The 17,424-nt window shown below is 44.2% G+C and overlaps 1 protein-coding gene across 1 annotated transcript in view; it reads right to left on the minus strand.

The window, feature by feature from the left end:
* SEC23A (SEC23 homolog A, COPII coat complex component) overlaps positions 1 to 17,424 on the minus strand; it is a 43,513-nt gene that overhangs the window by 18,678 nt on the left and 7,411 nt on the right. Inside the window, exons 2-8 of the mRNA XM_048485472.1 lie at positions 14,456 to 14,690; positions 7,213 to 7,270; positions 6,881 to 6,967; positions 5,557 to 5,793; positions 4,810 to 4,889; positions 3,782 to 3,926; positions 3,235 to 3,393 (exon numbers count right to left, since the gene is read on the minus strand). Coding sequence (XP_048341429.1) covers positions 3,235 to 3,393; positions 3,782 to 3,926; positions 4,810 to 4,889; positions 5,557 to 5,793; positions 6,881 to 6,967; positions 7,213 to 7,270; positions 14,456 to 14,676 — 987 coding nt within the window. The 5' untranslated portion in view covers positions 14,677 to 14,690. The remainder of the gene's footprint in view (positions 1 to 3,234; positions 3,394 to 3,781; positions 3,927 to 4,809; positions 4,890 to 5,556; positions 5,794 to 6,880; positions 6,968 to 7,212; positions 7,271 to 14,455; positions 14,691 to 17,424) is intronic.

The raw sequence follows: 17,424 nt of genomic DNA on the forward strand, positions 1-17,424 counted from the left end.
TCAAATCTTACATATCACTACATTTCCTTAAAATATTATTCAAAAAGTGTTATATTGGCTATGTTAAAGTCACTTCAGAATTTACAGAAAAAATAATTTTTGAAAACTTTTTTTCCCAATCGCTCTTAAGGGTAGACTGTTGATATGCCAAATATTATTATTATATATTTCTTCATTGTTAGGAAATATGGCAGATAATGATAGATATTTGATATCTACATCAGGTCAACAAAGTCAATAAGCCAAACTGTAGACTAAAGTTGATTCTAGAGAAGCCTATCAACTCTAATTCTTGTAATTTTTAAAAAGAAAGTCTAAGTCAGAAGTGTCAAATGTACGGCCAGGGGGCCGCATTCAGTTTATCTGGCCCACAAGCCAGCTGAGGTATCCCACCCCCCACTCCCAATCTGGCCTGGTGAGACTGCTGTAGGCTCATCAGTCCAGGGATGCACCCTCCCACCCACTCCCATTCCTGATCTGGGCTGGTGAGACTGCTGCAAGCTCACCAATCCTGGGAGCCACCCACCCACCTCCCTCAATCTGACCTAACAAACTATCTCCTCATCCCAGTGGTAATCTGGGCTGGCAAGCCTGCTGGGGGCTTACCAGCTGAGGCAGCCACCCCCTCCCCAGGATCCAGTCCAACCAAGTTTAATATGTGTTCAAAGGCACTTAAATAATCTAATCAATCATCCCTTTATCAGGTTTTAAAAATCTGCAAAATCAGACTAAAGTATTAGCAGTGCAATCCTAAACACTGAAATCAGTGGGCTTAAACTCCGTTTGGTATTGCACTGTAAACATATCAAATTATATACAGGCACTGTTAGCAACTAATCTGCACAACCCATTTGCGAAGTGGTACAAAGGGTCCAACAGAGTTCTCTCCCTTTCCAAACAAGTTACAGATTGTTACTATAGCGTCCTGGCATGGGGGGGGGGGGTGCTTCTCGGGTACCCCAGCCCACTTGCCAGCCTAAAAGGGTGATGTTCGTATTGCAGAGATGGAAAGTCCATTCTCTGGCAATAGCCAGGTCAGCCTAAAACAGGGGTAGGGAACCTGCGGCTCTCCAGATGTTCAGGAACTACAATTCCCATCAGCCCCTACCAGCATGGCCAATTGGCCATGCTGACAGAGGCTGATGGGAATTGTAGTTCCTGAACATCTGGAGAGCCGCAGGTTCCCTACCCCTGGCCTAAAAGAACTGTTTTTCTGGTTCTCATGCTCTCAGCTTGCTTGTCATGTCAGCACATTTTTAAGTGCAAAGCCAAGGACAAATGTGTTCTCAATATGATACTGTAGCCCTGCCAAATGAATGCTCATTTCATCCACAAGAAGACTCCTGATGTCATTGACTCCCTTGATTATTTTAACCCAGATACTCCCTTCTGTAACTAACTTCTTTTGACCACCTTACAGTACACCCATTGTTTCTCCAACTATCCACCTGGACACCTCCCAGAGGTTGTCCTGACATCCCCAAGGGTTGGCCTGACAACTCAATAGGTGGTCCTTCCCCCTATAAATCCCCCACCCTCCAAAAAACTCTTTGTCCAGGCCATTGACATCTTTCTGTCTTTGTTGCTGTTCCCAACGCGTTGCACCCCCCTGGAACCAGACGCTGGCCATTTGGCTCTGAACCCTGGATCTTCTTTACTTCATGATCAGGTCATATCACCCATATACCCCAGACCCTTTTTCTACTCAAAGTCTATTTTCCAACCTATCTATATCTTAGGAACTCTGTGTGTGCATGTTTGCTGAATTGAATCAGATGCTTGTGAACCCTTCATCCCTACAATAAAGATGGTCAAATTTGTATCATATTCCTCTGTGGATTTTCTTCCAAGAGCTGATCTTCTTATATACTGGTATTAAGGATTCCTTACCCAGCTTCTTGTAGCATTTAGTAAGCAGTCTGCTCCAAGCTAATAGTGCCCATTTTATTGAGAGACTGTGTCTCCACCTTAGGTAACAAGCTCACTTCTTTAAATGAGTGTACATCCATTAACATTAGCCACCCTTCTCTGTTTGCAGCCTATATTGTACACCTTTTGGCTTAATGGTTGTGTACTTCTGATGAACTGAGCTCCAACTCACAAAATCTGATGCTGGAGTAAAATGAGGTTAGTCTCTAAGGTGTCACTGGACTCCTGTTTTAATTATGCATCCAGATAGTTTACGGCTTTAGAGGCTTAAAAACTATAGTCCTTTAAACTGAGCCTGGAGATGAATTAGGGACTGGGGCTGTGTGTGGGTCTTCAGATCTGTACTTGACAACAGTCTAGCCTGCACCTATAGAATCAACTACAGTTCCTGGAGGTTTCTAAAGTGAGCCCTAAGGAAAGCATGTCAAAGTCCAGCCTTTTCTAGATCATGTATAAAGGTCGAAAGACTTCATTTTTCAAGGAAATTGCATAACTGGCATAGCAAATGACACTTGAAAAGGTAATCCATGCCATAGATGCAACTTGATGCAGAGATTAATGCAGAAGAGTGCCCCTCACCCAGCTGTAAATCTGCTATTTTAGTTACATTAGTCCATGCTTCATACCTACCTGCATTTGTACTACCCATGTTTCCCCGAAAGACAGGGTCTTATATTAATTTTTGCTCCAAAAGATGCGCTAGGGCTTATTTTCAGGGGATGCCTTATTTTTTGCATCCCCCAAATGACTAGATCAGCTGCACCAGGGAATCTGTAACTAGGGCTTATTTTTGGAGTAGGGCTTATATTTCAAGCATCCGCCAAAAATCCCGAAAAATCATGCTAGAGCTTATTTTCAGGGTAGGTCTTATTTTCAGGGAAACAGGGTACATTTTAAGCTATTGCTAAATAGCTATTATCACTCTGCAAACTTCCCAATTCCACTCCACAGCACTGACGATCACAAACCAGATGAGGAGCCAGGTAACAAGAAACAGTTAAGGTTCACTAGACTGGGCAGGAAAGAACTAAAGGCAAAGATGCCATTATCATCAAAGACGCCTTCTGTCATGCATATCCTCCTTTATTACTATTATTAGGTTATGGATACCAAACCCAGTACTTATTAACAATTATAAAAAATGCACTCATGTTCAGGTACACCAAAATTATTTTTTAAAATCTTTGAAAAGGTCTGGAAAAATACAAGTAATTTTTGGAAAAATTAACTGCCAACTCGACATCATTTTACACATGTGCTAGAACACACTTCATTACAGATTCAAAAAGCGTCACATTCTCTTACCTTAGTAGCCTTCTTCACATATTTGGCATTGTCTTTTTCAATGTCATGCCAAGACCTTATAGGCAGCTTAAGTTCATCCCCAACAACCATCCCAGGTCCCTGGGTAGCAGGTCCTCCAATAAACATCATTATACGAGCGCCAGTATTAGGGAAAGTGCACTGTTGGATAATATATATACTTTAAGGAAAAGTACAAAGCAAAAAAGACACCCTTTGCAAAGAATTATATAATGGGAACAGTTATGCCGAAACAAATGATATAATTCCAGTATCATGTTCCTTGGACATTTAGAATTGCTTCTTCATATTCTAAAATGAACTTAGGCAGCATTATTTAGTAAGGGTGACACCTTTTAATAATTTAAAGAATAATTGAATACAAAACACTTTTTAAAAATCAAGGAAATCTGTTATACTAATGTATAATCAGGCAGTGTGATTTTCAAAATGATCCAATTCCAAACAAAATTAACATTAAGTAACCAATTTAATACAAGCTAAAGGCTGCCTATGAGCTTTCAGACAAACATGAAGGAGAACTGGTTACCTCAAGCAGTCCCACAGCTATGGAAAGAGCTACTCCAGACGATCGCAATGGCCTTTTTCCTTGGGGAACAGGCCAAGGATCCCGTTGCAGTTCACCCAAAAGATCAGTGAGATTCATGTCAATTTTCTGTACTGGCTGTAAAAATCTGGAGATAACAACAACAACAACAACACAAACAATCTTTTGGTCACATAGTAATTTTTTTCAAATTATTTAAGCACAAGTATTTAATGACATTGTAGTGAACTGCTCACTACCCTAACATCTCAAAATTGGATCCAGCACTTTGGTAACAGCTCACCAAGCTGCAAATGTCTTAAGTATATTAACGTTTCGGGCTTGGAGAGGTTGCCAATAGACCATAAAAACAATATAAAATATTACATACAATTAAAACTATATAATATAATCAATGTATAAATTAGGGAATTGTGGGTTTTCCGGGTTGTATGGTCATGTTCCAGTAGCATTTTCTCCTGATGTTTCACCTGCATCTGTGGCTGGCATCTTCAGAGGATCCTACAAATGCTACTGGAACACGGCCATACAATCCAGAAAACCCAGAACACCCTAGTGAATCCGGTCGTGAAAGCCTTCGACAATTTATAAATTAACAATTCAAAAGGTTAAAATCGTACAATATAGGTTTCTGATGACACTAAAACTTCAGTTTCACTACATGCTAAAATGATGGATCAAATAGAAGAACGGGAGAGATGGAAAGGGGGAAGCCAACAATGGTAACCATTGCTGCCTCAACCATATGCCTTGTGGAACAGCTCTGTCTGGCAAGCCCTGTGGAATTGCCTTAGAGTCCACAGGGCCCTGGCCTCACTCGACAATGCCCTGGCCCTAGTCGAGGAAAGCTGGACTTCCTTTGGGCCAGGGACCACCCTTTCCCTGACGGGTTCAGTGCTGTTCACAATAATATTGACAATAAAATCAACACAGTTTCCTATACAATACATATACATCCAATGGCAACTTCACCAGTTTCTACATTAAGTTTTTTAGTTTTAGTAAAATACCTGTTTGAAGGTGGCGGCTGTTGTACTTGAGGACCACGACCCACTTGTGAAACATTCATTTTGGTAAGTCCTAGCATTTCCTGTTAAGAATAAGTTCTAGAATAAAATGTGTTCATTTAGCCATACATTAGGCAAGTAAACAATAATTGCACATGGGATCCTGTAGCACCATAAACAAAACACACAAGAGATTTTCTGCCATCTCCCAATTCAGCTCCTGATGCCCACAAAAGCTATACATGAAGATTAGAACATCCTTGGGAATTGGAATGCGATATCGAAAGGCAACTAATAGAAGACAAAAATCAGTAGCAATCTCCCCTGTACACAGAGATACAGCTAGACACTCTGCATAAATTCTAGAAATTCTCATGGAAGGGGAAAGCAGCTGATTTCTGCTAATTCCCCCTTCCCCCCGTTTTTCTGGAAACAGCAAAATACACTGCATCCCACATTCTCCCCAAAGCTGTTCCAGTTGTCAAGAAAACTTTCCAGGTTCACCAAGAGATTGAACTAGAAATCAGCAAAAATTAATTTCTTCAAACATACTTCATTTGAAATGCAATATGATCCATCCCTAAACTTACAGAAAAGGTGTCTATCCATTTTCTCATAGAATACAGTATCAAAAATTTTTATTTTCTTGAGGTGTGACTTTGTTGAATTAGATCTTTTGCTTTCATCTTTGAGAAAGATCAAAACTACAAGAATTAGCAAGGGCATTTTTAATATAGATTTTATATTTACCTGAAGTTGTTTTGCAGACAGATCCTTTGTTCCTCTAAAGACATAACTTTTGGAAATTCCTTCACAGCCGAGTTCATGAACTTGTACCATTCTTCCAAAAGTAATAAGTCCTACCAGTGCAGTTGGAGGTAAGAGGCTCAATGACATTTGCATGGATTCCTTCAAAGCCTGCAAGTCTTCGTCTTCCATACAGGTGTCAACAACATAAAGAAATATCAAAGGCATCTGAGGTCCACGCTTTAAGCAAAAGTGAACAACATTGTAGTATTAACATAAGGTAAAAATAAGGAAAACAGCACTAATGAGTGGCAACGATAAGAAATCCCACTGACATCACCCCAAACATAATCCTGCAAAACCAGCTTCAGGACTGTTGCTGTACCTATTTTACAACATGCAATGCAAAACACATGGATCTTTCTGGCAGCACAGAATAAGGCTTGCACTTGTTTGCAACCAGTACAGCAGATTCCCAAGATATGCAAACTGGTTGCTACAGTGCCTAGCCCTAGCACTATAGTTTAGAAACAGGTGTGCAGAGTAACAGCTACACAGGTGGCTCTGTAGTAACTAAAATGCTTTAGGGATGTCATCCCACTATTAATTCTCTCTCTCTCTCTCTCTCTCTCCTCTCTCTCTCTCTCTCTCTCATTGGGTTTCTATACTGCCCCTCCCCTTTTGGACTCAGGGTGGTTGCCAACCAACTGTACAACATTATTTCAAATACAATAAAATCAATAATTTAAAAACCATGCAATTTCTATACAGAATCTTGATGGCAATAACACATCCAATTAATCTAACTAAAGGGGTGGGGGGGGGGGTAGGAGAGAGGCTCAAGATGGTAACCATTACTGCCTGACAGATTCCCCTGGTGGGACATCTCTGTGATACAGGCCCTGCAGAACTGCATACGGTCCCACAGAACCCTGGTCTCATTCGACAGTGTTCCACAGGTAGAGGCCAGGACTGAAAAGGCCCTGGTCCTGGCCAAGCCAAGCTGGACTTCCCTTGGGCCAGGGTCCACAAGTAAACTCTCGGTTCGTGAACGAAATGTCCTTAATTCAACGCCCCTCTTCCCTCTTTATTTATTAAAATATTTATACTCAATCTTTCCTCTGGGCTCAAGGCATCTCTAAGCCAAGCTTTCCATCACTGGGACTGATAACAACAGTTGTAGATTTAATCCTGACCTATTGTATTGCCAGTGCAGTGCCACATGCTGGGGCATCATTCTTGAACTTTGGTCATTATGGTCCATCCCAACCACTGTTGGGGTGTTTCAACAATTATCAAGATCACATCATTCAATCATGGTATTTACCTGTACTACATATTCAATACTAGAAAACTGAGGTAAGAGTTCTGCAGGCTGGTTCATTTCAGATATTCCAGCATAGGTAGGTGGAAACTGAAAGATAAAGTTTTACTATTTGTTAAAATATCTATACCGCACTAGCCACAGTGATCAAACTGAAGGCAACTTTCAAAATAAAACACTGATTACAATTAATTTGCAAAGGTTGAGAATAGAAGATAGTTGATCTTTCTTTCTCTCTCCACGCCACCCCCACCCCCAGTCAACATTATTCCCTCCATACCCAAACCCTAAGCACATGCATTTTTGGAAGGAAGTCTATATAAAGTTTTTCTTACCTGATTTCTCTGATAACAAAAATTGCAAGCCCATAATTTTGCGCGGTAATCCACCTGGCTAGAAAAATAAAGGTTAACGAATGAAATATGCAAGTCAGACGCAATGACAGAGTAGGTTTTATACCAAAGCAAGCACATAAAAAGAAAAATGTATTCCCATCCTGATTAGTTATCACTAATTCAAGGAATTCAAGATGGCGTCCGCGTCGGTGCTCGGCAGCAGAGCACCGCAAAAATTTGGACTTTATTTTTAAAATTCCCCCCACTATTTAAACCTAACTCATATGTGGCAGTCCAGTCTTTTTTTTAATGCATTTTTTAATGCATTTTGCAATCTTTGAGAAGAGAGACCTGGTGCCTCACGGCTTCCTCGGCCGACGGGAAGAGTGCAATAATCTTAGGACCAGAGAGACCTGGTGCCTGGCAGCTTCTTCGGCCGACGGGAGAGTGCAATAACTCTGGGACTCGAAGATTCTGAGGCTTTGAGATTAAGCTAAGACCATATGACCCAGGATCGAAGCACGGTATTTAGCCCTCCGCTTTTCTTTATCGCGGCCCGCTTCGCCTCCGCCTGTGTCTGTGTCATGCGCTTGCGAAGGCATGCCTCGCGGGCATTGGGTGCCCGATGCAGAGACCTTCCTCGGCACCCTCTCTCGATTTCCGCGGGCTGGTACCTTGAGTTTGGAGCCGAGAGCTGTCGGTTGATTAGCGGGATCCTCACAGCTCCGATTAGCAAAAGACCCGGCCGAGCCGAGAAGCGCTCGCAGCCCCGCAGCTGGAGAGTTAGGGAGCCAGAGAAAGTAGGGGCAGCCTCTAAAGTCCGGAAAACCAGAGGCGAAACGCGGCGGAGACGGCGGCGAGCTACCGGGCGATGGTGGGCGACGAGGTGTCGGGCGTCTTCGTGGGGCTCAGCCATCGACCAGGAGACGCTGGCAGTAGGGCCCCCCACTCTTTGGGGGGGGGTGGAGGCTGTGCTCGAGGTACCCGGTGGCGATTCCCCGCCTTTTCTTTTTTCCAACATGACGCTAGCGGCTGCTGAGAAGAACTACCACGAAGTTCTCTGTTCCAATAACATCATTGGCCGCGACCAGGAGGCTGATATCACTTTCTGCCACAAAGGTGGCAACAGAGGTCATCTGATCCTGTGGCCAACTCTGGTATTACAAGAGTGCGGATAATTGAAGCTTTCTACCACTCCAGACGCAGTAACTTTCTATTCTAATGGACAGAGCCCCGATGCTAGCTATAACAATGCGGTATGACCGACCTGTGACCTTACAAACCAGTAGAGGCCCTGGCAACATACTGGAGCAGCCGACGTTCCCAGCGGAGTGGCTTGCTACACAGTGGGGAGCTACTGAAATTCGAGCATGTGTGGTGCTTTCATTGAAATTTTCTCAGTATATATACACACCAGGTGTGAGAGAACTGGGTGTTTATATTTTTGGACACTATAATGTCCGCCAGAGAGAGTTGGATGTTTTATCTACTGATTACTATTTACGATGATCGTTGGAAGGGGCCAGTGGCAGTGACCGGGTTATTATTTGGTTTATTATTAGGTACATTTGTTTTGGCTCATCTTTTTTTAGTTTTCCCATCCCATACCCTTCCTGATTATAATGTGAGGCTTAATGGCTCAGGTGGTGTGAGCCCTGGATCCGCCGGCCATGTACAGTTATTCCACCACAGGAGGACCTCTGTTATTAATATCCCACACTGATCCCACTGGGAACCCAAGATGATAAAGGAGGCCCCTTTGAGGAACGAGATCTCTCTTGGTCTTCTATCTAGCATCTTCTTTGTATTCTTTCTTTAATCTCGACTTGCTGTTGGTAACCAGGCTACCGTAGATCACAATAGATTGTGTAATTATTGTTGGGTGTTAGCCAGTATTTAGATTGTACCTTGGATAACCCGAGGAGTTGTACCAGGGTAGTTATTAGAGCTATAATTAGGAGCTAGTACTATAGCTAATCGGCATAAGGCCAGATTGATTAGGACTGGCCTAGTTGGCTAATTTGGGGATTAGCTGTGGGTTTCTGGGAGGGAGGGGAGGCTGGTAGAGCCATGGGGGCACAAACCTTGGGGCTAGGGATCCCCGTGCTGGATAGGGGGCGGGGTAGATATTATGCAGGCCATGCCGCATGATAGAAGGCACATGAGATGCAATTATGCCTTCGCCTGCCTTCTGACCTCGACTCATCCCTCGAGCGATGGTTGGTTGGGATCAGGGACACTCTGCTTCGCCTTTGGTGTTAATCAATGCCAGGTCCATCAATAATAAGACCATGGTACTCCGGGAATCTCCTCCGGAGCCCAGCAGAGTGGACTCTGGGTATGTATCACGCGGAACTCTGGAGTGCTGGCAGGAGACTGGCCGCTTTAAGGGTTGGTACTCTCGGTTTCGCGTGTATTCACCGATCACCAGACCCAGGGCCGGGGCGTGCTGCATTGTTCATCCGCGATTCTATCCCCTTCAGGGCAGCCCCGCCCCAGAGGTCTCCGACAGAGTGTGTCGGCTTCGGCAGGTGGTTGGCCTCGGAGAGGGTTGGCTGTTTGCTCCTAGTGTACCGGCCGCCCAGGCGACCGGGAGAGACAGCCTGCCGCTGGGCTGCTGGAAGGTAGTGGCTACTGGATTAGGCGTTGCGGTTCCCAGACTTATTGGTCTTGGGGGGGACTTCAGCGTCCAACGCCCGACGCATCGCTGCTCTGCGTAATGCGGCAGCCAGCGGACCTGGTGGTCATCCATGGCGCACGCTTAGGCCTCCTTTCTTGATAAATTCTGGCCCAACCCAGCGAGGCTGGGTACACGCTGGATTTGATCTTTGGGTGAGGGGATAGAAAGCGCGAATGGTCAGATCTCTATTGATAGAGTGCCATGGTCCGGCCCATTTTGCCCTGGAAGGTCCGGGTGGACTTGCCGCACTAACCCTGGCTTCAGGGCGAGACGGCTGATTTCTACATCCCGCCCACGGAGACTCATGGATCCCACTTGGTTTCCTGGAATGCTCTATGGACCCTGATCCCGCCGCACACCTTCGGCGAGCAGGTGGAGGATTGGAACTCCCCACTTCCCAATATCATGAGCGTTGTTGTTCTCGGCGTTCTTTTCGCTTCAAGCCGGCTCACAAACGCAGCTCATGGTACACGAGGAGCTGCGCCAGTTAGTGAAGCCGGGGGGGGGCTTAGACGCCTAGAGCCAGGTGTGGAGGAAGTCTTGACGTGTGAGAGCTGCGCCAACTTATCCTATAGGACAGCTTATGAAAAGCTCTATGAGATGGCTTAACAAGGCCGAAGGCACTTTCTTCTCCCTCCTCTCTCAAGCGCCCGCTAGCTCTCGCCCAGCACAATTATTTCCAAAGTATACCCGGTCACCGACCTCCTTATCGGAGAGATCTTCAAATCCTTCAATTGGACATTAGCTGTGAAGGCATTTATGAGACTTTTTTTCGCCGGATAAGATCAATGCCGCCTCCGCCATGACCTTCCATCCACAAGTTAGCTACAATTAGTGAACTGGAGACTCCCTTGCCGCCTTCGGTCCTTGTTTGACCCAGTTTTCCCTGCTCTCTGGAAGTTAAGCTTGTTGACAGAGCCTTAGCTGCTGTTAGACTCCACTACCTGTCCTCTGGATCCATTACCGTCTGCCCTGGCTTGTAAAACCCGCCGAAGCGGAGCTACTAATTCCCATCCTGTTGAGTATCATCAATGGTCTTTGCCAGGCAAGGAACCTTCCCGGATGGGTTGAAGGAGGCAGTGGTCCACCCACTCTCCTTAAAAGACCATCGCGATCCAGGAGATCAAGTCTGGCCACCACGCCCCTCAAGCCGGAATCTTTCGCTCCTGGGGAAGGGTAATTGAGAGGAAGTGGTGCCGGAGCAGCTTCAAGGTTTTCTGGATGACACATCGGCTAATTACGACCCCTTCCAGTCCAAGCTTCCGTGCTGGGTATGGAGACGGAGAGACTGTTCACCGTCGCCGCCACAGATACTCTCCTCGTATTCCAGCCTTCGACTACATGCCGGATCGGCGCTTGCTGGTGCTGCTAGATCTCACCGCATGCCGCTTGATCGGTCGACCACGCATCTTTTTTGGCCCACCGGGGCCGGTACAGCGCCTCCGAGGCGTGGGGCACTGTCCTTCAGTGGATAACCTCAAGTTTCCCGGCCGGAATCAGCAAGTGAGGTGCGGGGACCAAGCCTCCGGAAGTACCCGCTTCAATCGTGGTGTGCCCTAAGGGGAGCCATTATTGTCCCAGCTGTTATTTCTAACATCTACATCGCGACCCCTTGCTCAGCTGGCAATGCGAGTTTTGGGCTGATTTAAGCCATCAGTGCACGCTTGATGACATTACTACAGCTCATTCTGTTGATGGAGAGGGGGGAGCAGCCGCCGCTTCCTACAGCTCTGGCCAGCACTGTTTGGAGGCGGCTGCTGGATTGGCTACGCGACAGAGCAGGTTTTAAAACTGAATCCTCTGAAGACGGAGATCCTCTGGCTTACTTTGAGGAGGATTTTCCAGCCGGCCGGGTCAGTAGGGAGGGGCCACATTGGCACCGACCACTCCGTTAAGCAGCCTGGGGGGTCCACCTGGGATTTGTCTCTCTCAATGGAGACCCAGGTGGCCTGCACAACCGGGTTGCTTTTTTCCACCTTTCGCCAGGCCCAAGGCTCTGGCTCCCTTCCTCTCCAGGAGCGGAGACCAGCCTCTGTGATCCATGCAACGGCCATCTCCAGACTTGACTATTGTAACTCTCGCTTCACGCTGGCCTCTCCTTCGTCTGATCCCCAAGCAAAACCGGTCCACCATGCAGCAGCACGCCTGCTTACAGGCTGAGTGGGTTTTCGGGGAACATATCCAGCCCAGCTGCAGCGTTGGCTACATTGGCTTCCAGTATAGGATCTCGGATCATTTTTTCAAGGTGTGCTGGTGCTGACCTTTAAAGGCCATTCGGCCTGGGGCCATCATTATCTTCTGTGACCGCGTCACCCCATGTCCCTAGGGCGGCTCCTCTCCGATCGGGCGGTAAGGCCACTTACCTGGTGGTCCCTGGCCCTCGACAATGCGGGGTTGGCCTCCACCACGGCTATTAGGTCTCTTCATACAGCCCTGCCCCGCCTGGTAAGGAACGCTCTTCCTCCGCTGTCCAAGACCCTCAAGGGACTGCAGAGTTCAAGCGGCTCGCAAGACGAGGGCTGTTCTTCACTGGCCTCGGAGGATCCAGCCGCCAATAGTGCCTTCCTACACGCCATTCCAACATCCGGACGCCGCAAATCCATCAACAGATTCACCTCATGCCTCCTTTATCGTAGGGAGGGAGGATTTTATTTGATCGAGGCGCTTAGACGCTAACCAACCAATTCTATATCTTGAATTTTACATTTAATTTTGACTTCAGGTCTGTATTTGATAAATATACTAGGAGATTTTTATTGTTGCTTTTATATGTTATTTAATGGTATTTATTCCAGCACTGTATTGCCTACGTATTAGTTGTACATCGTACCAGATTCCTCCGGGATGGGGCGGTCTAAAAATCTAATAAAATAATAATAATAATAATAATAATTACTGGTAACTCTGTTTTTCCTAAAAGTATCTTTCTGCTCAAAAACTTCTATGTGCTGGATACAGTGCCTTTGTTATATAAAAAGCACTGGAAGCGTTGCTTATTTTCTCTTTCAGTAACAGCCAATTCTACCCTAAATCTCCCTGCAGAAGGTCTCCCCGCCCTCAGGAATTGGCCTTTGATAACACAAAAGGTAGAAATGCAAAAGATGTGGCTGAAAATCTCCAGTGAACACCAAGCACATATCTTTACATGCTGGGCAAAAGGGTAGTGATCTTCTAAAAATTGTCTTTGAAAGCACTACCTGCTGATTAAAGCAATAGACCAAACATCTGCCTGTCACAATTTTTGTCTCTTCAGCCCCAGTACTAAGACTTGTATTTGGAACTACATCACATTGATTTCAATTAATTTACAAAGGGTGAGAATAGAGGATAGCTTTTCAGAGACTTTAACATGGAATGAAAGACTTAGAAGACATATCCATGTTTTCTTATTATGATCTCTGGTCAAACTGGTTTTTGAACTATTATAAAAATGTGCTAAAAGTCTCTGGGGAAAGTACTGTGTACCTAAGTTTTAATGCCCTTGAATTCAGGATGTAAACTGACTTTTTAGAGGTTAAGTTGCCTCCTTACAACTGTATTGGGCTTAACTTCTGCAATCGAAGCATAACAGCAAAGGTAACAGGAGAATTTGTAGGGGAGAATTATCAAGAGTGATCTAGCTTAATGCTTCCCAAACTCCTGCCCAATTCTCCCCTGCTAAATACTTCCCCCCTCCCAAAAAAACCTGTTTTTAAAAGAGAAATAATTTTAGTGTGAATACAGCTGGGGGGAAACATGGCTAAAAATGGATGGGAGAGGGAACAGCTCTTGCAGGACAGAACACAAAGGTGGGGAAATTCCATCTGTACTCCTGCAATGCATACATGGGATTAAGAATTCTGTTGTGATATGCAACTGTGCCTACAACTGGATTGTCAACCTAAGGTCATCACTCCAACTGGAATGCAAAATTCCCCACCTACTCATAATGTTGCATAAGAGGAGCAAGAAAGCTTAGTGAGCTTGTTCTCTGCAAGCAAGAGGGAGGCAAATCATCCCATACCGTCTCTCTGCTGAGCTCTCCCACCATACTGAATGGCACATTGCTCAGGAAGATTCCCTAATTCTCAGTAGTGGGGTGAGGGAGCAGGGGTCTACCTGGAGGAAGGCAAGAACTGCTTCCACGAACTCAACCAGGTCACAGGAGTCTGGATCCTACTCCTCACTAAAGAGCAGTTTTGAAAAATCTAGCACATTATAAGTGCACAATATTACGGGAACTTGGCAAATGGACATTGACAATGAAAATGCCAATTTTTACAGAAAGTGGCATCAATTTATCATTTCTAGAGTAAAAACATTACTGTTGCAGAGAAAAGATTTCGGATAAAGAGTTGTTGGTTTTTAAATGGACAGTATTATCTTAGGCTTCAAAAAGAAGATGTCCTTTTTATGTTTAAAATCACTGTCACATCCTTTCCTATACATACCTTTGTATGTAAAAAGATGTTTGTGAAATTTTGATCCTGAAAATCAGAGACAAGACTGCCAAATCTAACTCTAGAATAACACTGAAAAAAATGACGCTATTTAATCAACATTTAAACTTAGTTATTAGGTTACCATAATGGATTGAGAACAGCACGGCAGGTAGTTCTACTGCACAGGACAGGCTCATACTGAATAGGAGGCAAGTCGGGTCGCTCTTTCAGCGGTGTAAATAGGGAGGCCACTGGAACCACCATTCTTGTGGCTTCAAGACGACTCGAAGGCCACACATTCCAGCTGAATCTAACGCCATCCCTATCTTCATTCTGCTGGATGAATTCCAGGAAGGTTGTCATTACTACTCTTAGGCCTGAAACAGAAACATACATTCATTGATACATGCTAGCTTTATTGAATAAATCAGCACCTCAAACCTTGTTTTACCTGAACAGTCTAAGGGGCGTTCACTACCTATCTGAAAGTAACTCACATAAAACTGCATTTATTAGAGCACAGAAAGGAAAAAGACAAGAGTTTCTACTGAGCTTGGATGGTGAAAGTGTTGCTACTATATTTCCAGATGCTGATCTGAAGAGATGGTAATACTTCAAAATATTCAAAACAACAAGCTAAGATAAAACACAGCTGAGACATGTTGTCTTGCAAAACTACTTGTTTAAGAAATATTGGGATTACAATTCCCACTAATTTCAAAAAGGCACATAAATGACAACTTCTGGATCAATTCTAAGTTTCTTAATTCACAATTTTAGACTGGATAATATTACACTGGTCGCTCCCAAGACACATGAGCTTATCATGGATAATTACAACTCCACACATACCTCATTAACTATCTGACATATATACCAATGTCTAGATTGTAAAAGTCATGTCTCACCATATATATTGTACAAAATATGTTAACACCAAAGCATCCAGTAAAAGAAGTTAACAACACAATATGATATCTCATTTTGAAGTTTATCACATTAACTGAAAAATATGACAGGATTTGCCACTGAATCTGTAGTTCATAAGCAGAGCAAGAAAAAAAGGGGGGAATACTAAATATGTTGAAGAGCTAATGAGTCTGGTGACAAAGTCTGATTTCACCACCATCCAGGTTGGTAAACTTTTGGGACAGGACCAAAACAGGTACTGGGACCATTGCCCTTTGTGAGTCCACTCCTAACTGGCTAGCTAGTACCGATAGGTAATGCTATGGGACTACTGGCATTATTACTATGTGATTCTCCAAGCTAATTATCCAGATGAAGCAGAAACCCTCTAGAGATTTGTAGTGAAGTGTCATTAATAAGCCTTTCTCTCCTGTACAGAGACTCAAGGCAGCTTACAAACTCCTTTTTAAAAAAAAATTATTGTATCATTTGAATGTTCCATTTTATATTAATACTCTTCTTCATTCATTTTCAAACAATACATTTTCCCCTTTTTCCCCTCCCCCCGTATTTTCTTCATAATGTTATCAAACAAACAGCAGTAAGTTCATTCTTTGTAATCTCTTCTCCCATATCTCCTCATTGACTCCAGCTTCTTTCATCCGGTCCGCATATATTGTCCATATCTTCAAAAATTTGCTGTTTATCTTGCCACAGTTTATTTTTTGTTATTATAGCTTACAAACTCCTTTCCCTATTTCCCTGTTAATTCTCATGGACCTCTCAGTAGCTTCTGATACTACAGATCACAGTATCCTTCTGGACCACCTTTCGGGATTGGGACTGGGAGGAACTATTCTGTGGTGGTTCAGGTCCCCACTCAAAGGTGGTTTTGATGATGTGCTGCTAAGGGACTGCTGCTAAGTCCTTTGGCCTTTGAGGTTCCATCTTGTCCCCATGCTTTTCAAAGTTTAAGTAAAGCTGCAGGGAGAGGTCACTTAGAGATTTGAGCTGAGTTGTCATTAATATATGGATGACACTCAATTGTATTTCTCACTTCTAGCAGATCCCAGGGAGTCTGTGGAAACTCTGAACTGGTGTCAGAAGGCAATTTTGGGATGGATGAGGGCTATTAAACTCAAATTTAATCCTCGAAGGTGGAGGGTCTGGCCCAGGAAATGTTATCTCCTGTTCTGGCTGGAATTGCACTTCCCCAAAGGAGAAGGTTCAAAGCTTGGGGGTGCTCCTGGGCCCAAATCTCCTGTTGGAGAAGACTTTTTTGTTGTGCTTTGCACATTCCCAGTAACTATTATTGGCCTCCTCCCTGGTCTTATGTCTATTTATATGTTTTTATTGAATAACTGTATTTATGTATACTTCATTTTAAATGTGGAAATGTTTCAACTTTTTATGTTTCCCACCTTGTGTCAACAAAGAAATGTTTTAAATAAACAAATATTATCTTAAAACCCCTAAATGGGCTGGGGTCCAGTATTTAAAAGCCCTCTGTCATATATACCTGCAGATAAGGTCCTACTGCAAGTGACCAAGTTATGACAAGAAAGTGCAAGAAGCTAGGAGTTATACCAGGGACTATGGAATTTACTCTTTCCCATGCAAGAGAGTATAAATTGCTGAAATTGCCATCAGAGGAGAGATGAGTTTCCTGCAACCATTTGCTCAATTGCCAAGAAGGAGAAAGATGAATGACTATTTGGGTGACCCTATGGTGCAATAAAGGAAAGAGATCTGCACTTCCAGTAATGGGAGAAAGGAATGAGGAGTGCCTGCAAGTAGTATCACTTCCCAAACTCAGAATGGGTTGACGAGAAACTCACCCAGCTAGGACAGGAAGGGTTAAACGGTTTGGATACCCTGTTAGAGGTGCTCAAGTGGATGAGGAAGGGGGGAACAGAAGGGCATCTGCCTCTTTCTCCAACATCCAAGTTAACCTGTGTCCATTCCAAGGAGGGGATGCCGAGATAACTTCTATATCTTTAAAGCTTAGACTAGCTACAACTGTTTTCATTTTCTTCCTTTGTTCTACAATAGTCCTTTAGAACTGTGATACCACTATTACCTGTGTATTTGTGCTCTAAATGATAAAGCTGTGCTGCAGTGAATAAGGATCCTTCTGTTTTAAGAACCTGGATTCTGTTCAAAGAGCTTCATCCACATGTCTGTCCGTTTGCTCATGTATAT

Source organism: Sphaerodactylus townsendi, linkage group LG02, assembly GCF_021028975.2.
Source record: "Sphaerodactylus townsendi isolate TG3544 linkage group LG02, MPM_Stown_v2.3, whole genome shotgun sequence".
Taxonomy (NCBI): Eukaryota; Metazoa; Chordata; class Lepidosauria; order Squamata; family Sphaerodactylidae; genus Sphaerodactylus; species Sphaerodactylus townsendi.